Source organism: Microcaecilia unicolor, chromosome 8, assembly GCF_901765095.1.
Source record: "Microcaecilia unicolor chromosome 8, aMicUni1.1, whole genome shotgun sequence".
Classification (NCBI taxonomy): domain Eukaryota; kingdom Metazoa; phylum Chordata; class Amphibia; order Gymnophiona; family Siphonopidae; genus Microcaecilia; species Microcaecilia unicolor.
The window spans coordinates 207,375,898-207,400,678 of NC_044038.1; the positions used below are offsets into that span (position 1 = coordinate 207,375,898).

Sequence of the window (24,781 nt, forward strand, 5' to 3'; positions counted from 1 at the left end):
CCGCAATGCAGTGGGATCAAAATTCTAAAACCAGGATAGTCCTGGAAGTTTCCTTCTCAAACTGGGTTACATGACAGCTCTGGGATTTGCGCCAGGCTTGATTACTTTGTTTTTCTCTTTTTGGCAGGCTGTTTGGTATGACTGCTTTTGTTAAGACCAACGTCACAGAATCATGGAAGCTGAAGATGCATCCCGGACTAAAGTGGCCGGCCTTCGTAAATCCTTTAATACTACTTGTGCTATACTACAGTCTAATTTCTTTACTGCACCAGTGGACCAAGATCCCAATGGTAAGGTTACAGTGTGCAATATAAAACCTAAGCAGGCAAACGAGAGGGAATCAGCAACATAAAACAAACAGTACAGATGAAGCCCAAAACCAAATACATTTTCAATGCATGTTTCTGCTTCCCAGCTTAAACATACAGGAACACTTTGTTTTTGTGTCTCCTGACCCCTGATGGAAGCACCTTACCACCACCCATTGACTTAGCAGTAAGGTCTTATGTGTTAACCGGGTGGTAATGGTCTACACTCGTAGAATGCCTTTTACCGCCCCCGCGCGCTAGAAAATAAAAAGTATTTTCTGGCGCGCGTAGGGGGCATGCATAAAAAATGAAATTAGTGCCTGGGCCACACGGTAGCCGGGCGGTAATTCCAAATTGACATGCATTGGGCCCACCTAGGTACCTATGCGGCTTAGTAAAAGTGCCCCTAAGTGAATGTTCAGCGATGGTCGATTAAGTTAGTAGCGGGCAAAGATAGGACTACTATATTCGTGGCTAGCTGGCTAAGTCGCATGACATAGCCTGTTGATGGCTAGCTACTAACCTCTTCCTCCCAATCCCGCTCAAGGCTTCGTTCTAGTCTGACATCCTGCACGTGTGTGATGTCAGACTAGAACGAAGCCTTGCGCGGGATTGGGAAGAGGACCTCGGCTGGCAGGGGTTGGGGTCCCCGCCAGCAAAGGTAGGCTACGGCGGATTGGCGGCGGGAGAGGGGTTGAGAGGGTCATCGGCGGGGGTGGGAGGGTCAAACTTTGACGGTCAATTATGTGCTTTAGTTTGGTTGTGTTGCACAGATGAGGCATTTAAGTTGGATTGGTAGGGTATGCCTTTTTAAACAGGTTGGTTTTTAGTGATTTCCGAAAGTTTAGGTGGTCCTACATCGTTTTCAAGGCTTTTGGTAATGCGTTCCACAGTTGTGTGCTTAAGTAGGAAAAACTAGATGCGTAAGTTGTTTTCTATTTAAGTCCTTTGCAGCTTGGGTAGTGTTGATTCGGATGTATTTCTAATTGGTAAGTCGACCAAGTCTATCATGCAACTTGGGGCTTCTCCATAGATGATTTTGTGAACCAGGGTGCAGATTTTGAAGGCAATGTGTTCTTTGATTGGGAGCCAGTGTAGTTTTTTACAGAGGGGTTATGCGCATTCAAATCGTGTTTTACCAAATATAAGCCTAGCTGCCGTGTTTTGAGTGGCCTGAAGTTTCTTTAAAGTCTTTTCTTTACATCCCGCATAAATTCCATTGCAGTAATCTAAGTGGCTTAGCACCATTGATTGTATCAGGCTGCGAAATATTTCCCTCGGGAAGAATTGCTTCACGCGTTTGAGTTTCCACATTGAGTGGAACATTTTAACTAACTTGCCCAGATAGATATCCAGGTACTGGAGCTGCATATTGGCTGGCATCAAGGTAACTTCCAGCAGCAAGGCATGAGCTGGATATTCAGGGCTGGTGTTTGGATTAGGCCTGGTATTAAATATCTGGGCCAAATTAAGCATGTAGCAGTCATTGTACCTGAAGCAATAAAAGTTGAAATGCTTTTGGCTTTCCTGGATCTTAGGCTGCTGCTCTAACCATTAGGCTGCTCCTTCAGGTACCTGTTTGACTGACAATGGGTCTAGTCTTCGAAGACTGTGGGCCACTTCCTGCTAACAGAAGCTGCTACTACTGATCAGGGGATGAGATGAGCAGGTTTAGTGAGACCATTTACCTAATGTTTCTTTACTAGCAGGAGCGTGGGCAGAAGCAGATTACAGCAGCAGAACACAAGCAGTTGAATGGGACACTCTGGGTTTCCAACACTGACCTGATACAGGTACCAGAGAGCATGATTGCTAATATATTTTAGTTTAGTTTTGATTTTTTTTACAAACTGAAGATACAGTTTAAAAGAATAATTGGTATACTCAGTGGTGTGCTGGAGCAGGCTCTCACAGGCTCGCAAGAGCCGGTTAAGTTTTTAAGAATTTTGGGAGCCGGTTGTTAAAGTAGGGCCCTCCATGGCTACTTTAACAACTGGCTCCCAAAATGTGGGCTTGGGCCCCCTGCTGAATTCTCTTTTACTTTGCTGGTGGGGATGCTGAGCCCTGCCAGCCAAGTAAATAGACTGCTGCTGCTCCCCGCTCCTTGTTTCCACCTTTGAGCAGCAGGCTGGGACTTCTCGAGCATGTGTGAGAAGTTCCAGCATGCTGCTCAGAGCAAGACGTTGGGAGTGGTGGCAGTCCATTTATTGGCTGCCAGCAAAGGTATGCCTAGCGTGCCCGCATGAAGGGATGGAGGAGAGAGAGGCAAGTGTTGCTCCCCCCCCCCCGGCCACCCCTGGCCCTTCCAACTGCAGAGCTGGCTACGTCTGGAGTAAGAGCCTGTTGTTAAAAATTTACCAGCACACCCCTGGGTATACTCCAATTTACAGATTTTGATTTAATTATTTTGGGCTGATGTGCTGATTGAACAATTTGTGATGATGATGAATGACACTCAGCACGGTATTTAGCAGTGACGACTTTTCATGCAATTGCAAGAAGCTGAGTGTCCATTCATGAGTCTGTGGCCCAATGGATGTGATCACTGAATCTAGGCATATGAGCAGGTAACTCTTCTTGCCATGGTTTAAACTGGATCACTTTGGTTTTTTGGTAATGAAGGAGTGATACAGACTATCTCCTCTTTCCTTTCTCCTCTCGGTAAAAAGGAAATCCTTCCTTTTCCTATGTGTCATTACTCAGAGATAAGTTCCTACCTGCACAGTGAGCTCCTAAAATCTTATTCAATCCACCTGCCCAGAGCCTTGATCATATGTCTACCAGTAGATAGATGAGGCTGCAATTTGGAGTAAGGTAGGCCATAGGCCTCCAATCTGCTGTACTGAAAGTGACCTCAATCCAATAACGGTGAGGCCACTTTTAAAGCTAAAAAGCCTCTCAAAATCACTCATGTATAATTTGTCCTTACTTGTTTCCTTACTGATCACTGCAGAGAATAATTAGAATGTACAGTGTAGAGTATGTTTTTTTTGTATCTCTCATACATTAATACTTATTGTTTGGCAATGAAACGTACTTATCTAGTAATGTCTTATACAAACAGAAAGCATCCCAATTTTATTTTTCATTCTTATTTTTCTCTGGATTATACCAAAGTTCTAGCTTTCACATGGCAAGAGTCTGATACAGCTGTTAAGAATGTCTTTCTTCTGTTGTAGCCCATGTATTTCTCAAACAGGAAATCCAGAAGAAGAAACCAGAAGTTCTACAGAAAAAGCAGTGCAGTCCACAAAAGCAGAACACACGTCTTCAAAAATTAAAAGGCTTTTATTCTTGCCACTTAAAAAAACACAACCCGATGTAGCCACGTTTCGCCTCTCTAGAGGCTGCATCAGGGGTTAAAAACTGTGGCGAAACATAAAACATACATTTCTTAAAAATGAATAATGACTAAGCCATAAAATAAATTATTTCTCAAAGTAAAATTTAACATATATAGTAAAGACAAGATTATCAATTTTCAGTGGATACATACTAATAACTAATATCATTCAAAGAAGCACAAACTCTCAACACTTGTGAATTCAAAGGCACATGATAAAAAGCAAGACACAAAGATTATATTAATCAAGTCGTACACATCTGAATATTAAAATCCAAATGATGGTAAGAGTCCAATACAGCTGTTAAGAATGTCCTTCTTCTGTTGTAGCCCATGTATTTCTCAAACAGACTACAGGAATTGCCCCTCTTGCAGTGTGAACACGGAAGTGACTTTTCAGTGCCAGCGTATCGTGATACGGAGGACAGTGCCACAGATTCACCTGCATCAGGTGGGTTTTGGGAACTAGGTAAATCAAAACCAGGCCCTACTATGTGATACATGATCCATACTATGCCTGGGAACTGTGGAGGGGCATAATTTAAAGGGGCGCCCAAGTTTTCCTGAGGACGTCCTCGCAGAACGTCCTTGCGAAGGGGCGGGAAAACCCGAATTATCGAAACAAGATGGGCGTCCATCTTTCATTTCGATAATACGGTTGGGGACGCCCAAATCTTGACATTTAGGTCGTCCGTAGAGATCGTCGTTCTTAGACTTGGTTGTTTCTGATTTTCGGCGATAATGGAAACCGAGGACGCCCATCTCAGAAATGACCAAATCCAAGCCATTTGGTCATGGGAGGAGCCAGCATTCATAGTGCACTGGTCCCCCTGACATGCCAGCTTTTGGAATCTGAAGAAAAGAAGGTAAACTCCAGAATGGGGTAGAGGAAGGAAGGGGGAGATGCTGCTCCCGAAAGAGTGTCGCCTGAGGTCCATCCCCATTAAACACGGGCTACTGTTTTCCTTCAGTGTGATGGCACACACCCTCGCAGCTAAATAAAGAATGTCACAGTGAAGTAATTTTCCCATCACAGACTGTCATAGACGTGTGTCTGACAGGAGATCTCAGATTAAAATTAAAAGTGGGCACTAACGACTAGATTCTGTAAATGGTGCCCAAATTTGGGTGCCAAAAAATGAGCGCTGAACGCTATTCTGTGTATAGTGCTCTGAGTATGGTGCCATCTTAATAATGGCTTATGGACTTTTCTTTTAGGAACTTGTCCAAACCCTTTTTAAACCCTGCTAAGCTAACTGCTTTTACCACATTCTCTGGAAATTAATTCTAGAGTTTTACATGTTGAGTGTACCATATGAATATCAACAATTGACTGCAAATAATGACATTTAGATGTTGAAAGACTCTTTTTAAATATTTTTTCCTTTTACCTTTTTCTTATTGTTTTTTTTTGTTTTTTTACTTCGGAGGAAAAGGTCTCAAAATTGCCCCAGTGCCAGGACAAACTACGTCATCAATGTGTCTCAAGATACACTCCAGGCTCAGCTCATCACAGACCAAAAAAACCTCCATTTACAAATACATGTTTTTATGTGGCTTTTAAAAAAAATACACCTAATCATTCAACGTGGTAAAAATTCAACGTGATTCAAAATTCTTCATGCCAAAAATATATTTAATCAAATCACTTAGCTATTATTGCTGTCAAATGCCTAATCGTGTGACTCCCAACTCCCAACAGGGACCTGTTTTGCCCACCAGCTTTGTCAGAGGAGTCCAGATGCTCTGAAAATCGAGTAGAAAGCCTTGTTAAAAGTCTTTCAACATACAACTGCTGCTAAGTTCTTAATCACAGTCTCGTTCCGTGCTTCCACACCAGGACCCACAGCCCAAACTTAAAATGGTGCCCTTATTTAAATAGGGCACTCTGAACGTGTGTGCAATCAGCTGTGTTCCAACATGGTACGGCGAGCCTATAAGGACAAACTGCATCCTGCATATGTCACCCTTGCCTGGGTTTGGTTGCTTTGACACTTTATTACTTTATAGAAATGCAGTCCATTCCAATGAGGTATTTAACCCAAGCGGTTCTAAAGATTGTAAACGATGTATCCAGCGCTGCTCGCATTGTCTAAGCAGGCGATTATGGTCGCCTCCTCGTGTTGATAATGTAACCTCCTGTATCACAAAACACCGGAGATCATCAAATAAGTGGTGGGTTTCTTTACAATGGGAAACTAAAGGCGCTCCAAATTTGTTAGTAAATATGTATAATTTCTGCTCCACTAACTGAACCTGTAATTTCCTCTTTGTTTTTCCTACATACAGTTTATTACATGGACACCTCAATGCAAAGACCACATGAGTAGATTGACAGTTGGTATATGACCTCAATACATATTTCTTCTGATCTACAGGGTTCGTGAATTCTGTGTATTCCAACATGATGGCACACATCGCACATTTGCCGCATTTGCTGTGTCCACCACTTAAACCCTGCTGATTTCTTCTGACAGGCAAAACAGCTGGGCTCGGAAACTCTTTTAGATTCCGACCCCTGGAGAAAGCTATGCGCAAACGATGATGATTAAACAGTTTGTGCGTTTGCATGATATCCCAGTTGCGTTTTAGTATCTTGGCCACCTCTTCCCCTCCCTTCGAATACCTTAATACAAAGGTATCCACTACATCAATATCCTTATCACTCGGGCCTCTTTCATGCGATAATAACAGGTTCCTACCATTGTACTTAGCTCTCCGGTGGGCATTTTTCACTATCCTTGAGGGATAGCCTCTTTCAAGTAAAGAAGAGCCAAATATCTTAGCCTGATGTTTAAATGTCATATCATTGTCACAGATCTTATAGAACCGAAAAAATTGAGAGTATGGTAGGCTGTTCTTGAGAGACCTAGGATGGCAGCTACCATACTGTAGCATGGTGTTCCTATCCGTGCTTTTCTTATAAACACAAGTATTGAATCTCCGATCCATGAGCAAAATATCCACATCCAAAAATTGTAGGTTTGAATCTGAATGGTTGCTGGTAAACTGAATTGCTGGATTACACTGGTTCAACCAGTTTATGAAGTCCAACAAGGTCCCTGCCTGACCAGTCCAAAGCATAAATACGTCGTTGATGAACCTTTTCTAGAATAAGATAAATTTCCAATAGGGAGACTTCTTGAGCCATTGGTCCTCAAAATGTGCCATAAAAAGATTGGCAATCAAGGGTGCAAAACAGACCCCCATGCCATCCCCTTTCAACCGAAGGAAAAAATGACCCTGGAATTGGAAGTAATTTTCTTGCATGGCAATTTTAGTGAGATTCATCAAAAAATCTGTGAGGACATCCTCAGGTTTGGGTCTACTTTCAAGTGCATCATGAATCACGCTTAATGCTTGATCCTGTGAGATGGACTTATACAATAATTTAATGTCAAGAGTTATTAACACCACTTCTGAATCTCGGGGAAGCTCTATGTCTTTTATCATATTCAGGAAGTGTTTTGTATCGCGTAAATAGGACCAAGTCTGGGGAACTAAGGGTTTCAAAAAGTGGTCAACAAAAATACATAAAGGTTCCAAAACCGATCCTTTTGAAGATAAAATTGGTCACCCAGGTGGACTCACTAAACTCTTGTGTATCTTGGGTAAAATATATAGAACTGGTGCAATAGGGTAGTTTGCTGTTAAAAACTTAAATTCCTTTAAAGTAGGGAATCCTTCATCTACCCCTGTCTTTACCAGTTCCTTTATCAACTCTTGCAAACGTGGGGCGGGATCTTCACTGAGGGGACTGTAAATCCTTTGGTCTTCTGAGTTTGAATCTCAGAAACTGATAACGTAGTTCGTCCTGGCACTGGGGCAATTTTGAGACCTTTTCCTCTGAAGTAAAAAACAAACAAAAAAAACAATAAGAAAAAGGTAAAAGGAAAAAATATTAAAAAAGGATAAACAAAGAAAAAAAAAGTATTAGAGTCTTTCAACATCTCAAAGACATTATTTGCAGTTAATTGTTGATATTCATATTTAAAGATCCTGCAAAGGAGTGTGATATGGTTAGGAGTGTGCCGTATCACCAGAACATGTTAAGGTTAACTGATTGGACGTCCTTCTGTTTCACGTCTTTCATCTCAACTCTACACAATAATTCTGCTTCTTTCATAGGAAAAAGTGAGCTTCAGGGAATAACTGAGGATGCAGATGAGGACAAGCCAGGAGGTCTGGCATTCTTGGGCCAGTTCATTATGAGACAGAGCTACGTCTGTGCTTTGATTGTCATGATGGTAAGGATCAAGGCAGTTGGCTGTGTATTGTACCATTTGGTCCCTGCAGAAATTAGGCAGAGGAATTTTTTAAAATATGTATATATTTACAAACAGGTTGAAAATTAGGCTTTTCCCTCCTTTCTAATGGGGAGTTTTCTGGTGATGGTGGAGGGTTTAAGATCAGTCTGCACTATCAGATGGTGTAATTGAATTCTTAGGCCCCGATATTCAGACTGTGGGAGATAACCGAGCTGTCTCCCGCAGTCCGTGCTGAACCCAGATATTCAATGCCAGGCCGTTTCCAGTGACCGGCATCAAATGTCCATGTTTTTTTGGGCCTATTTGAAGATAACTGGCTAGTTCGATATTTGGACATAGCTGGTTATCTTTAAACCAGCCAAAGATATACCAGGGTTTGATGAGACCAAATATGATAGCTGGATAGCTAGTTATATCGCATGACATAACCGGTTATCTGCCAGCTGCTAACCATGGATATTCAGCGGAGGACAGCCGGTTATCCCCTGCTGAATATCAGTAGATAGCTGGTTAAGCGCTATTTAACTGGTCAGCATCTGTTCTGACCAGTTAAATAGCGCTAAATATCGGGTGGATAGTGTAATTCGTTTTGATTCCTGCTGGAAATATGTGAGACATAAAAACCGGGAATGGAATGGAATGGTGGGTATGAATGGCTCCGGTTGGCTCATTCCTGGATGGCTTAATTTACTTTATATAATTATTGTATGATTATTTTATATTGTTTGTATATCATTTCAGACAAATGAGTTTTGCCTGGGAAAATGAAAACATTATACAAATGGATGAAATACATTAAAAAATGAAATATTCCCATTACTGATAAATATTTCACTGAAGAATCTGTCAAACTGTTTTTGGTTACACATGTTAATGGCAGCCCACATTGATAACTATGCCCTTGAGAGAGGGCAATTTACAGGGAGGTCAATTTATCCAGGAAAACAGTCATAAACCTGCTTTTCCTATTACCTGACTCTATTCTGTCATTTCAGGGGCCTCCCAGCCAGTCAAGTTTTCAGGCTATGCACAATGAATATTCATGAAAGTGATTTGCAGACCATGGAGGAAGTGTATGAAGATATACCTCCTGCATAATCATTGTGGTTATCCTGAATATTCTGCGGGGTTCCTCAGGGTTTATCCTCTTCCTACTTACCTCAAAGAAACACTAAATACGAGGCAAGAAACTATCTCAGACTACACTTCCCAAATTGCAAAAAAGTGATCTACAAAACTGTCCACTCTGCAGACTTCACTTACCTAGGAACCAAATGGTGGAACTCCGTACCATCTAAAATAAGAAATATACAGGAATATACTAGATTTCACAAAATCCTCAAATCATTCCTATTCAAACAAACCCTCACAAAGAACAACCATGTCTCAGACCAGTGGCGTAGGAAGGGGGGGGGCGGTGGGGCGGTCCGCCCTGGGTGCACGCGCTGGGGGGGGGGGGGGGGTGTCAGCTCGCTGGTTCCCTGCTCTTTCTGCCCCAGAACAGGTTACTTCCTCTTCCGGGGCAGAGAAAGCAGGGAAGCAGCAGAGCCGATGCAGCTCCCAGTGACGTGCACTGGGGGCAGATCGGCTCTCCCGCCTGCCCCCCGCTGAAAGGTAGGGTGCGTTTTGGGGGGGGCGCTCCGGAGGGGGGGTGCTCCGGAGGGGGGGGGCGCCGTGCCCTGCACCTGGGGGGGGGGGGGGTGCGCAGCGGCGACCCGCCCCGGGTGTCAGGCACCCTCGCTATGGCACGGTCTCAGACAACTAATTATTACCTGAATTGGTTATTACTCTATTTACCATTAACTTTCTCTTGACTTCATGTACAATTTCTCATTCATAATAGATTTTCTAAATGTTAAACATCCATAGCTATCCCAGTATGTTTATGACACTGTATTGCAAAATTGGATTCTTACAACAAATTACTTTCTTATGCATTATTCTGTGTTATGTATCCTATACTGTTTATTGTAAGCCACATTGAACTCAAATTTGTTTGGGATAATGCGGGATATAAATGTCATAAATAAATAAATGTATTTTTACATACATTAGGAGCGGTGTTGGTAGATAAAGGATTTTTTGTTCACAGTTATGTGGATGATATTACCATCCTTATTCCAATCTTAGACTCACTGGATTGCATATCCACATCTATCCATTGTTACATGTCTGTGATTGGTACTTGGATGTTAAATTACAAGCTCAAATTAAACTCCGAGAAGACAAAACTTTTGCTTTTGGATAATAATCCTGATCCATTAATCAATCATATTATTGTAGACCAAGTTAAATCTCTTTTTCTCTTGTTGTCAAAATATTGGGAATTCTTTTAGATCAATCTTTATCAATAGACCCACAAGTTAATTCCATGGTCCAGAGTTCTTTCTTCCTTATGAGGAAACCAAGAAGAATTCAAAAATTTGTTGAATTTGAACAGTTTAAGTTACTTGTTCAAGCGTTACTTTTATCAAAATTGGATTATTGTAAATTGATTTTCTTGGGGACTTCTAGGCATAATGTCAATATTTACAGACAATTCAGAAAACTGCAGTCTGATTTATTCTTTATATAAATATGACAGAATTTCTAAATTTTATGTGGATCTTCACTGGTTACCTATCGAAGCTAGGATTTTATTTAAATTTTCTTATGTATTATGTTCTTCATGGTAATTGTCCTGTTTTCTTGCCATATCACTTTGAATTCCCAGGCTCTTCTAGAAGCTGAATAACTTTAAATTGTTCTCCTTTTATATCTCCTTCAGCTAAAGGTGTTAAGAGGTTTAGGATGTGTGCTATACTTCTTGCCTATCAAGCCCCCAGAATTTGGCGGTCATATTCTTCTTGGTTTTTTTTAGATAATTTAGAGTATGTACATTTTAGAAACTGCTGGGTTTTTTTTTTTAGTTCAATCAGTTTTTTATTGATTTTATAACATTGCATGCATACTTCATACGAATATACATATATGTATATATATATAGTCAGAGTACATTGACCTTTCTGTTAACTGTTATTGTCATTGGTACTAAATTTACAATATGTTATAGAAACTGCTGTTTTTAAAATGATCTCTAGTTAGTTTAGACTTTATTGTTAATGAGGATGTGATATTCTTAATCTTACTGTAAACCACTTTGAAGCAATCCAGTACTAGCGATATATAAATTGAAACCTGTAACCTGTATACCGGACTGGTTGATAATCCCTGAAGGCCTATATGGGAATCCCATTGGGTACTATTTAGCTGGCGGTGTTCAGTACTTTTTTAAACATCGACTACTGCTGACTGGGCTTTGCTTGAATATTTAATGCTGTCACCTACCTGGACACTCGGTGGCCTGCAGTTAGATATCTATGTACTGCTGATATTCAATGTTTAACTTAGGGCAGCCTTTCTACTGTACTAAATTAACCAGATAGTTATTTGGGTATTGCTACTGAATATCAGTGCTGTCAGGGTAGGATTACCATATTTTGTCCCCCCAAAAGGAGAACACATGCCCCGCCCCACCACACACCCAGACATGCCCACTTTATACCCAGCCTGCCCCCTTTCATACCCCACCCCACCCCCTTTCACGCCCTCAATCCACCCCTGTAACATTTCCCCTCCCCCCTGTCACACACCCCGTCACTCCCCCTCCTCATCACCCCCTCCCCTTACCTTACTACTGCCCTGGTGGTCTAGTGACCTCTTCGGGGCAGGAAAGAGCCCCCTCTTTCCTGCGCGAAGCGCTGCCCTGCATGCATCCTTCCTGTTGCTGATCTCGGCACCGATTCAAAATGGCCACCAAGAGTTGAAGTCTCACGAGGTCACTTCAACTCTCAGCGGCCATTTTGAATCGGTGCCGAGATCAGCAACAGGAAGGATGCATGCAGGGCAGTGCTCCGGGCAGGAAAGAGGGGGCTCTTTCCTGCCCCGAAGGCAGAAGAGGTCACTAGACCACCAGGGCAGTAGTAAGTAAGGAGAGGGGAGGCTAGCAATCTGCCCGTTTGTCCGGATTTCTGGAAAAACTATAGGATGGCCCACCCACCAGCCTGCCCGTTTGTCCAGGAATCCAGACAAACAGGCAGATTGGCAAAACCCGCCCAGTTGCCCGGACATGTCCTCAAAAAGAGGACATGTCCGGGTAAATCCGGACATATGGTAACCCTATGTCTGGGTAACTTCTGGCTCTGTACTGACTCTGTCCTGGACCACCCCAGCATTAACCTGATAGTGCCATGTGGGTCTCCCTGGATTTTAAGAAAGCACTCTCCAGTTATGTGCTGCTGAAAATTTGGGAATCACCTGGTCAGTGGGAGGGAACCAGGTGAGAACCTCTCCTACCCTGTTATTTTCCACTGAATATTGACCCCATTATTACTCCATCTGGTTCAAGAGTTAGACACAACCTTGCCTTAGTCAAAGGATATGGTTTTCTCCAGCACTGCTTCTAATCCAGTACATAGTGGTACTGCTCTTTCACACAGCTAATGAGCACTGCTCACAATTCAGTTCAGTTAGCAATGTTTTCCTAATCAATTCAGTTTAGCACTGCTTTCAAACACAGTTCAGTTTAGCACTGCTCTCCAACACCGTTCATCTTAGAAATGAAATTAAACAGTTCAATTCAATGGCAATATGGTCTAAGTCACTTTCTCACTCTTAGACCTAATGACCCACCTCCCTCGTTTGTCAGCACAAAACCACCTGACATCCACCCACCGGGTCAATTCACCAAGGCTTCATTCACTCTCTCCAGTTCAGTTCATAACTCACTTTAAGAGCCCTCCACCAGCACTTCCATTTCCTCCTCATTCTCCCCTCCTTCCACCTCCTCCTGTTCCATTCTCTCCTCCCCTTCCTCTCGGTCTAGGGGCTCCTCCCTTCCCCCATCTGATTCCATCTCCCAATCGCACCCCGGCTCCTCCCTCTCTTGCATAGAATCTTCTCCCTTCACCTGATCCCTCTGCTGTTGCTGCACTGCCTTCTGGACCTTGTAGTTTCTTAGTTCCTGGTTTCTCTGACGTTGCCCTGCCTTCTGGGCTTTGTAGTTCCTTGGTTCTGAACCTCTCTGGTGCTGCACTGCCTTCTGGGGCTTGTAGTTTCTTTGCTCTTCACAAGAGATTTGTTGTTCTGATTCCCAAGTTGTATTCCCTAAAAGAAGGATGACTACAAGTCCCTGCATGCAATGGGGTGAGCCCTGGATCAGCCCTGCCAGAGGAATCTGGAGTCAGCTGGCAACCTACCTGTACTGTAAGAGCTTTTTTCCTTAATCAATAGTTAAGGTCCTGTTAGGGATGAATATTTGGTCCTTTAGCATACCTTAAATTTAAGGTGTGCTAAACCCATTTTACATAGAAACAAAAAAGAGAGAAAAATGTAGGCAGCTAAAGACCATATGGCCTGTCCAGACTGCCCATCCACGCCATTTACTCTCCCTGTGACTCCCTTAGAGATCCTATGTACTTGTCTCAAGCTCTCTTGAATTCAATACTGTTTTCTTCTCCACCACTTCCACTGGGAGGCCGTTCTATGAATTCAGCACCCTTTCCATGAAGAAGCATTTCCTCAGGTTACTTCTGAGTCTATCCCCTTTCATCGTCATCCTATGCTCCTTCGTCAATCAAAAGAGACTTACCTTATGTGCATTTATGCCATGTAGATATTTCAATGTCTCTATCATATCTCCCCTTTTCCGCCTTTCTTCCAAAGTAGACATATTGAGATCTTTAAGTCTGTCCCTGTACACTTTATGAAGAAGACCACAGACCATTTTAGTAGCCACCCTCTGGACCGACTCCATCCTGTTTATATCTTTATGATGGTGCAATCTCCAAAATTGTACACAATATTCTAATTGAGGTCTCACCATAGTCTTATATAGGGGAACCATTACCTCCTTTTTCCTACTGGCCATTCCTCTTCCTACACACCCATGCATCCTTCTAACTTTTATCGTCACCTTCTCTACCTGTTTGGCCACCTTAAGATTGTCACATATGACCACACCCAAGTCAAGCTCCTCTTTCATGCATAAAAGTTCTTCACCCCCCAAACTGTACCGTTCCCTTTGTTTTTTGGTTTTTTTTTTGCATTTCTTAGCATTAAATCTTAGCTGCTAAATTCTAGACTATTTCTCTTGCTTCGCTAAGCCCTTCCTCATGTTATCCACACCATCAGGGGTATCCACCCTTTTGCAGATTTTGGTATCATCCACAAAGAAGGGGCAAAAGAGTCAAACAAAGGAGGGAAGCTGTATTTATTAATGGACCTGACACAGCCCATGTTTTGACAGATGCTTGCATCAGGGATCTAAAACAATTTCAAAAATAATACTAATAAAAAATGAATTTGAATCCATAAGAAGATAAAACATATAATAATTGGCATGCTGACAATATGTATGTCATATAAATAACTGCAGACAACATACAAATAACTGTAAAGCATGATATATCTAATTATAGCTATTTGTATGTTGTGCTGTGTTATCAACTTAACATTTTGTAATTTTCAGTATTTCATTGCATTTTCTTCTGTATCTGATACACAGTGTTATTTTTCATATTGACTGGAAAGAGTCACTATGTTTTCACCTTGTGGAGTACTCATAACTGGTGTTTATTATTTATTTAGATGTTGCTCATGTTGTTGGCATGCTAGTTACTCTATGTTTTATCTTCTTATGGTTTCAAATTCATTTTTTCATCATTTATTTATTGTTATTGTTTTTGATATTGTTTTAAACCCCTGATGCAAGCATGTGCCGAAACACAGTCCGTGTTGGGCTCCTTATAAAAGACAGCTTCCCTCCATTGTTTGGCTCTGTTGTCCCTTCTGTGGCCTACTTCACTGTTTTGCTTCACATCTTGTTTGTGTTGTTGCTTCCCTCCATTTCACTTTGCCATCATCCGCAAAGAGGCAAACCTTACCAGACAGTTCTTAAGCAATATCACTTACAAAAATGGAACCTTCTGGCACACCACTGGTAGCATCCTTTTCTTCAGAATGAGCTCCATTTACCACTACCCTGTGCTACCTGTAGTGAAAGCATGCTACCTCGGATCCTGTTGGATCTGTTGGAGACCAAAACTTTACTATTCTCTGTTTTAAAAGCATTTCTATTAATTTATTTACCACGAAAATTAGACTTACCAGCCTGTAGTTCCTAACCTCTTCCTTACTTCTGCCCTCTGAAAATTGTTCAGGGACTACCACCCCTCCATTCCTATTTTTGTTTATCTTCTGCGGTCCTGCTCCTGGCCCTTCAACTGTGAAGACAGAACAGAAATATATGTTAACCAATTCCGCCTTATCTTTATCAGCTTCTACATATTCCTCCCCTTCACCTTTGAGTCTCACGATGCCACTTTTGCACTTCCTCCTATCACTAACGTATCTAAAAAAAATATCTTGTTCCCCCATTTTACTGTATTGGCTGCTTTATTTTTCTTCCATTTGCATCTTTGCTTTCTTGACTACTCTACCAGCTTCTCTTAGCTTTTCCAGATATTGTTGCCTGTCTTTCTCTTTCTGTGATCTCTTATATTTTATAAAGGCTAACTTCTTTTTCCTTACCTTTCCAGCTACTACTTTTGTGAAACCAAAAGTGGCCTCCTTTCCTCTTACTTTTATTGACTTTCCTTACAAAAAGGTTTGTTGCCCTTACAATAGCTCCTTTCGGTTTTGCCCACTGCTTTCCAACTTCTTCCAGATGTTCCCAACAATTCCTTGAGGTGATCCCCGAATTGAACAAAGTTAGTTTTTTTTTAAAGTCTAGAACCTTCAGTTATGAATGAACCCTCTCCATACTTATCTGTATATTAAACCACACCATCTGGTGATCACTGGATGCCAGATGATCACCTACTAGAACATCAGAAACACTCTCCCCATTAGTAAGCACTAGGTCCAGTATGACCCTAACCCGTATGGGTTCCATTACCAACCGCTGGAATATTTTCCCCCTGTATAGAATCCAGGATCTTCCTGCATCTAAAAGACCGAGCAATAGGGATACTCCAATCAATATCTGGCATATTAAAATCACCTATTAGTAGTACTTCCCCCTTTCACAGCTATATTTTGAATGTTCTTGTTGTGTTGCTCGATTTTTCTGTAGTTTTTGATCTCGTGGATCACTTTTTACTACTATCTTGGCTCTTCAATATTGTTCTAGGAGGCACTGTACTAAATTTGTACTCATCTTATCTGACAAATCACTATTTTTCAGTACATAGCACTACACAATCTACCTCTCACCAACTCACTTGTGGTGTTCCTCAGGGGTCAATTCTTTCTCCGTTACTTTTCAACATTTTTCTTAGTCCATTAGCAATGGTAGTCCAGGACCATAACAACAGAGCTTTTTATTATGTGGATGATATTCTTTTACTTTATCTTACTTCTCCTTTCACACTGGATTTCAAACCGTTGCAAGACTGTTTGGTAAAATTATCCCATTGGCTGCACTCACATAAATTAGTCTTAAATCCTGAAAAAATGTTAACCTTTTGGATACCTGGCTATTATCTGCAACCATCTTTGGTTCCACGTCTATTTGACGTGGGCATATCACCTGTTCAATCATTTCGCTACCTAGGGGTAATATTTGACTCACAACTCATCTTTGAAATGCAAATCTCCTGCGTGGTCGTCTTCGTTCGCTCTGTAGTCTCTGAAGATTTTTTACTATGCACATCCTTATACGGGCATTCCTAATTTTGCAGTTGGATTACTGTAATTCAGTCTATGCAAGAATTACAAAACAACAACAGAGAGGCATGCAAACGTTATAGAATGCTGCTGCTCACTTTGTGTTTTGCTAAAAGGAAGGATCACGTTATCCCTTTATTATGATCTCTGCATTGGCTACCAGTTAATTTTCATGCCCAATTCAAATTTTTGTGTTTGGCTTTTAAGGTCTATCACCTGGGTACTCCCTCTTATTTGTCAAGTGTGGTCATTCCATACACTCCCTTGCTCTCTTTATGCTCCCTAGATGGCCATCATCTCACTCTTCTGGCTCCAAAGAAGGCCCATTACAAAAGCACTAGAACATATATAATGGAATTGGAAAAGGTGCAGCGAAGGGCAACTAAAATGATAGCGGGGATGGAACGACTTCCCTATGAAGAAAGACTAAGGAGGCTAGGGTTTTTCAGCTTGGAGAAGAGACGGCTGAGGGGAGACATGATAGAGGTATATAAAATAATGAGTGGAGTGGAACAGGTGGATGTGAAGCGTCTGTTCACGCTTTCCAAAAATACTAGGACTAGGGGGCATGCGATGAAACTACAGTGTAGTAAATTTAAAACAAATCGGAGAAAAACTTTCTTCACCCAACGCATAATTAAACTCTGGAATTCGTTGCCGGAGAACGTGGTGAAGGCGGTTAGATTGGTAGAGTTTAAAAAGGCGTTAGACGGTTTCCTAAAGGACAAGTCCATAAACCACTACTAAATGGACTTGGGAAAACTCCACAATTCCGGGAATAACATGTATAGAATGTTTGTACGTTTGGGAAGCTTGCCAGGTGCCCTTGGCCTGGATTGGCCGCTGTCGTGGACAGGATGCTGGGCTCGATGGACCCTTGGTCTTTTCCCAGTGTGGCATTACTTATGTACTTATGTACTTATCTATATTTTTCTATCTAGCCCCAAAACTATGGAATGGCCTACCTAGTTACATTTAGATCAGAAAATTCCTTTCCAAAATTCAAATCTCACTTAAAAACATATTATTTTGATTTAGTTTATGGGTCAGCTGGTTCATAATTTCTGGTGGAAGACCAGTGAGCAATCTCTTTCGCCCCAGCCCCTCTCCTGTCTCTTGTCCTTCTTTTCCCTTTCACCGTTCAGGGATGTATGTGCTAACTTTCCTATCTATTTATTGGCATTTTTTCACAATGATTTTATGAATGTTATATTTGTAAACTAGTTTGACCAAATTCTGATAAGGCGGTATGTCAAGGATATGAATAAATATAAACATAAACATAAATCTCTGTCCATTTCTTCGTGAAGGAGGCCTGTATCTCACACTAATGTAAATACATTTGCCATTCCTTCTTTCCAGATTGACTCACAGTGCATATTCTTTACCCTGTAGGTTCTGCAATTGTGTGGCTTTAATATTATCTTTCACTCAATAAACTGCAGACCTCAATGTCTATTGCTTATAAACTTATTTTCCATTGAAAAATATATAACAGTAGGAAAAGACCTCAAAAGACCCTTGGTGCTCAAGTGAACTTGTCACTGACACATTTTAAAGCACTCACCGGGCAATTATATCATCATAGGCCAAAAACCTCCTTACGATTTCTTTTTTCTTCAGAATTAGTGACAATATCCAACTCTGTGTCCATAAAAATGTGGAATACCACAGTGCAAACCTTCAACAAAATTTGTTGAACGATTTAGCTTGACATATATGGTCCAACCCCACTTGCTGTAATTTTATCCTTGAAAAGACAACTAAGCATCCTGTTTTCTCCCTTGACAATGCCGGTGGGCGAAAAGGGTCCCCACCAGGAGTTCGGGAGTTTGAAAAGGATCTGACGAACAAGTGGGGTTGGACCCTATAAGTCAAGCTAAGTCATTCTAATGATTTAAATTTTTTTTCTGTTAAAGGTTGCTACTAAATCCAGATCACACCCTTCCATTACATTCCATACTTCGAGCATTAGTATATACTGCTTTCCAGACATTGCCACTTTTTCCCATTTGTGTAGAGGTTTATAATGCTTCACTTACCTGAGGGCTTGAACTTACCTCGGGACTTTGATCATCCTGCCCTAACGTTTCTAGTTTAAAGCTCTCTTCAGTAGGTTAGCCAGTCTGTTGCTGAAGACACTTCTTACCTTCTTTGATTGATGGACACTATCTCTGCTCAGCATTCCTTGGAAAAGCATCCCATGGTCCAGGAAGTCAAAATGCTCTTGACGACACCATCCGCGCAGTCATATATTCATCTCCAGGATTTGATCTTCTCTGCCTTGGCCTTTACCCTCAACAGGGAGGATTGATAAGAACACTACTTGTGCACCTTTCTGCTTCTCCCTCTCTCCCAGAGACATGAAGTCACTTTTGATACATTCAGAAGGGTAGCCAGCAGTATCATTTCTGCCAACATGGATGAATAGCATTGGATAATAGTTATTAGGCTTGATGAGTCTTGGCAAGCTCTCAGTAACATCTTAAATTGTGGCATACATTAACTTACCAATTAACATAAATTACAAAGTTCTAATATACATTCAACAAATTTTATTAAAATGAATGGGTGAAACAACAACAAAAAAATTGTGAATCCAGGAGAGGAATGTCCTAAAATAATCCACAAATGAAGCAAAAACTGTTTCTGAACACATCCCTAGGTCCTCTTGTCATCCTTATATGAACCTGGTCAGCTTCAGCCTTGACCTCCTTTTTCTTTTTCAGATTTGGAGCATCACCCATAACAGTTGGCTGACTTTTGTCCTCCTGATATGGTCCTGTATTATTTGGCTGATGCGTGACCGGCGGCACTATGCCATGCTTAGTGCTCCTTTCCTAGCTGCTTATGGGAACATCCTGGTCATTGAGAATTTCTTTGTAGGATTAAATATTTCCCAGGAAGAACTGTTTCCGAGAATTCCAACCTCGGTACTCATAGACTTTGACTTAAAGCCTTATCAGATGCCATGTCTACATCTTGGTGTTAAGGTAAGGACAAGCTAGGGTCCCTTTCTAACAGCAACACTCAGGGGAGGTGTGAGTGATATTATATTTTCCTAGTAGCATACTTCAGTAGGAAAGCATAACTTGATATCAAATGCTCATCATTTCATAAAACTGACAGCCCAGTGTGATAATCAAGCTATGCAAGTGGACTTTTGACTTAAAATATAAAGCACCTGCTCTTGAGAGAGGGATCATATTCTGCTCTTTCTCTAAACTCATATGTACGTACTTCTACGATATGGCAATATTTTCCTGAAACTTGAAAAATCTTCAAGGGACTGGAATGGCGAAGTGTTTCAAGAATGAGACTAAGATGCGATTGATGTGATTGGGTTCTAGATTTTCTATGCGTTCACATTCTGGCTACTGCTGCGACAGCATTTAACAGAAAGACAGGAAAAGCTGAAGGAGAAGGCAGAGGGCCTCAAAGAAGTGACAGTGGACAAGACAGGTAAGATGTTAATGACACCAAATCATCAGCAAGCTGCTGAGAGAAGCAAGGTCCTTGTTCTGACCTGGATTTACAGCCTGCTTTATTGACACAGACTACTCAGTAATTACTGTGGATTCTTTTGGATTCGTATTAGGTAAATGAGACTTTTATTAGAGGTTCTAAAATATACAATAATTAAGATATATACAATGATTAAGCTATATACACAATGATTATAACTGAAAAGAAACAATACCTATAAACAATAATTACATCACTGGTCCCTACATCCAAGCAATGCTAGGAGTTTCTAGACTAGGAAAAGAAGCAATAAACAATCATTATACATATATCATCTCTACATCCAGACTCTTTACATCAGCCGAAAGAAACCCCTTTTTCAGCGAAGCCGGAGTCTGACCAGGAGTCTAGTTCTATGAAATGCGTCCACCCATAGATGAGCTTCCAGCTTCACTGTAAAAGGCCCCCTTTTTTTTATTAGGCTTGGAACTCATGTTCAGAGCAAAGGAAAATTACAGAATGCTTGAGAATTTCTCTTTTTAGGTAAACAAGCCATACTGTGGGAACGTGGTCACATGTTTCTCAGTCCAAGTGGCCAGTCTGAACTTGAAACAGACTCCACCTCTCCCTTCACATACCAAATTAATTAGAGCTGTGTCTTATCTTCTACATTCCAACTTATTTTCACACAATCAAAGTTAAACAATCATTTTAATGAGCGAGTGCAATGTCGGTCAAGGCAGAGTTGAAAAACAATCTTTAAAATTCACTTCCACTACAGTCCTTCAAATTGCCAGGACATTGCTTTTTCATTCTTATTTGATATGCTGTGTAACCACAGTGGATGGAATTCAGTAAATGGCACCCAAAGTTAGGTGACATGATACAGTCATTCAAATATTTGAAACGTATTAATCCGTAAACAAGCCTTTTCTGTAGACGGGAAGGCGGTAGAACTAGAGGACACAAATTGATGTTGAAGGGGGGCAGACTCAGGAGTAATGTCAGGAAGTATTTTTTCACGGAGAGGGTGGTGGATACATGGAATGCTCTCCCATGGGAGGTGGTGGAGATGAAAACGGTAATGGAATTCAAACATGCATGGGAAAAACACAAAGGAATCCTGTTTAGAAGGAATGGATCCACGGAATCTTAGCAGAGATTGGGTGGCAACACTGGTAATTAGGAAGCATAACCAGTGCTTCTATGGTCTGTGCCCTGATCGTGATTGAATAGATATGGATGGGCTGGAGTGTAAATTTTAAGGGGCTTCAACGTTAACTTCAGAAATTTTAGTACAAGAACAGTGCTGGGCAGACTTCTACGGTCTGTGCCCTGAGAATGGCAAGGACAAATCAAACTCAGGTATACATATAAAGTATTGCATACTGTGTATAATGAGTTTATCTTGTTGGGCAGACTGGATGGACCGTACAGGTCTTTATCTGCCATCATTTACTATGGTGCTGTGAAAATCCGCACTAAGTATTCTGTAAAGGTTGCTCTGCGCAGAACGCCCTTTGCAGAATACTAGCTTAGAATGGATTCTCATGCCGAACTTTGGGCGTGGCAATTATGCCCACTGAAACCTGGTGTAAATGCTGGCGTGCAACTAATTACTGTTGTGCGTGTAAATCACCCTATTCTATAACAATGCACCTAATTCTAGGAACTCCCCTGACCTGTCCATGCCCTTGCCATGGCCATGCCCCCTTTTGATTTGCACACTGTAAAATGTAGGCATGCATTTTATAGAATAGGGTGCGGGGCAGATCTACTTGTAAATCCAAAGGACTGCCAATTAACATCAATTATTGATTGTTAATGACTCATGAACTAATTAGTTTATGTGTGAATCTGTGATCTGCACCCAAATTTGTGTGCCCATCTTTGAGACACCTAAATGGAATCTGGGGGAGTATCTCCCAGTTTGTTTCCCCCCCCCCCCCCCCAGTAATTGAAGGTGTGAGGGTGGGGTGCTTAAGAGTGCTTCAGTTGGAAAGGGTAGCAAAAAGGTCAAGAAATGTAGTTAATAACACGCGTCCTTCCTTCCACAGAAAAGGAGCAGCCTCCGAATGCCCTCATGGAAATTCTTGGCACTTTGGTTAAAGGGACACTAGTTAAATACTGGATCTACTTTTGTGGCATCATGTTTTTTGTGGTCAGTTTCAGTGGCAAAGTGGTAGTCTTCAAGATTCTCTACATAGTCCTCTTTCTGTTCTGTGTGGCTTTGTACAAGGTGAGCTCTAAAATGCTTCCTGCTGTTTTGTTCATTTTCCTCATGTATGGATCACAATTTTATGAGTTCAGTCTCTATGATCCACACTTTATCCTATAGCTAGAAAAACTGCTTGTTATGTATCTGTCTAAAGGACCCATTTACTACCCTGAAGTAAAATATTGCATTAACATGCTTTTCCATGTGGGATTTACTAAACTGCACTATATGAATATCATGGTTCACTAAACCTACGTTTCTGTGGCTGGGAATGCATAGACGCTACTGTTGCAGTAATGTCTACGTATTCCTGGCTGTAGAATGTGGGTTTCTGGAGCCCTTGGGGCACAGTGTTTAGAGTGAAGGTAGCTTCAAGTTTGATTCTGCCTTTGTACCAAATCTTTCCCAACACTCCACCCACTCCTCCCTGTCCCTGGTATAGTCCTCCTACCCCAACCCCCAGTAGAGATAGTGAGTAGGCATGGCCCTGCGGCCAAAGCTCTCTCCTCCCCCCCTCCCCACAACTAGCAAAAAGAGGCCCCCAGAGACCCCTCTCACCAGGGGCTGCCTCAGGCTCATTGGACAAGAGGAATTCCATGGGGCAGGGTGATGCCAGTGTCCCTCCAATGATAATATTTAAAATGGTGCCACTTTTCTACACCCACAAATTGTTTGTTGATCTGGGGGTTGATGCAGAAAGGTTTGCAGTAGAGTTGCACACGGATGTCTGAGTGTGGGGATTCTACCGTGAGTGTAATACTATGCAGTGCAAAAATCTGATGGCATGCAAATTTTATGCATGGAAAAACTTACTGGTAACGAGGGGGAGGAGTGAGCCGTACACATGTGCGCAAAGATTTTGCAGTAAGCATAGCTTTTGTACGCATATCAAAACAACCAGTCTAAAACAAACTTTCCCAGCACAGTAAGCTTTGTGCATCGAGCTCTCTGTGAATTTCCTACACCTCTCAGCTTAATGCCTTGTGTTTGTGCAGCACATAGACATGATAGCACTTCCTTTTTATTCCCACAAGCAGTCGGTATGTTGTTCCTTTGCTATACACACACTATTCTATCACAGTATCTCTTTTCAGATCGTTCCTTCCTTTTTCCCTTTCTGCACTGTTCTACTTCAGCATATGTCCTCAGTCAAGATCTTAAAAGCTCCTGCATAGCACCCTGGGATTCATTAATTCCATGCCCAGGAGCCCTTTTACAGAGTGGCGGTAAGCCCAACGCAGCCACCGGGGGCAGTCCCACCCCGAGCACGCGCCATTTCTAGGGAAAAAGAAAACCCCCAGAAATGGCTTGCATGGCAATAACCCGGCGGTAATTGGGCATCACCATGCACTGCCTGGCTACTGCCGAGTTAGCGCGGGAGCCCTTATCGCCATCTCAATGGGGTGGTGGTAAGGACTCCCCTCCGCGTGGCCACGTGGTAAGAGTTATCTCACTGCGTGGCCATTTTTTGGGGGAGGGGCTTTTACCGGCTGCGGAAGAAACGGCCCTGGCATGCGGGAAAAATGGCCCCCGCCATTAGCGCAAGGCCCTTTTTCCCGCAGCTTGATAAAAAGACCCCTCAGTTTTTTAACATAATCTTATAGCCCTTGTCTTTTCCCTCTCTGTATATGACCTTGGCAAGACTGGTTGCAAGGAGTCTTGTTAAAACTTCGTGTTCTCTGCCTCTTCCATCTCCCATCATCCATCCTCCTCCCCCGCCCCTGCACATACGTCATATCTTGTGCCTTTCCTCGCCTGATTTTCTAGGGAAGCACAGGAAAAAAAAAAAATCAAAAACAAAGCCATAACCACCTTTCTCATCCCCCTTTTTCTCTGCCCACTGCAGAGTTTATTTCATCAGTAAACCTGTTCCAATTTGTTTCAGATTCACTATGACTACTGGAGAAGAATTCTGAAGTATTTCTGGATCACTGTTGTCGCGTATTCCATGGTGGTTCTTATTGCCGTCTATGTCTACCAGTTTAAAACCATCTCTGGCTTTTTTCTTCAGATCCTGGGCATGTCTGAGGAAGGGTAAAATCTGCAAAATAGACTGAAGCTGAAGCGAAAGTAGCAGGGGTAGATGGGTTACATTTTTAATGACAAGCTGTTGTGCTTCTCAGTGGGACATTTGGTGACTGAGTTTATGCATTTTGGGGTCCTTTTACTAAGCAACAGTAGCATTTTTAGTTCGTGGTAGAAATCAGCTGGTGGTAAATGCTGAGACACCCATAGGAATATATTGGGTATCTCAGTATTTACCGCCAGCTAATTTCTACCGCGAGCTAAAAACGCTACCACGGCTTACTAAAAGACACCCTTAGGAAATAGGGCAGATTTGCACTCAGAATTAGATGCCTACAAAACCTTTTGAATATTATATTAGAAGCCTGAGTAGGGAGTGGGATGCCTGCTTATGTAATCACCAATAAATTAGGCAGTTTTTTATTAATCTTACTAGGGACCTTGTATT

At 41.8% G+C, this 24,781-nt stretch overlaps 1 protein-coding gene across 1 annotated transcript in view; it reads left to right on the top strand.

The window, feature by feature from the left end:
* Positions 1-24,781, top strand: part of LOC115476883 (piezo-type mechanosensitive ion channel component 2-like) — a 157,690-nt gene that overhangs the window by 21,193 nt on the left and 111,716 nt on the right. The window contains exons 5-12 of the mRNA XM_030213456.1: positions 128-290; positions 2,015-2,101; positions 3,982-4,102; positions 7,780-7,898; positions 19,355-19,618; positions 19,976-20,087; positions 22,148-22,329; positions 24,194-24,342. Of these exons, the coding sequence (XP_030069316.1) occupies positions 128-290; positions 2,015-2,101; positions 3,982-4,102; positions 7,780-7,898; positions 19,355-19,618; positions 19,976-20,087; positions 22,148-22,329; positions 24,194-24,342 (1,197 nt within the window). The remainder of the gene's footprint in view (positions 1-127; positions 291-2,014; positions 2,102-3,981; positions 4,103-7,779; positions 7,899-19,354; positions 19,619-19,975; positions 20,088-22,147; positions 22,330-24,193; positions 24,343-24,781) is intronic.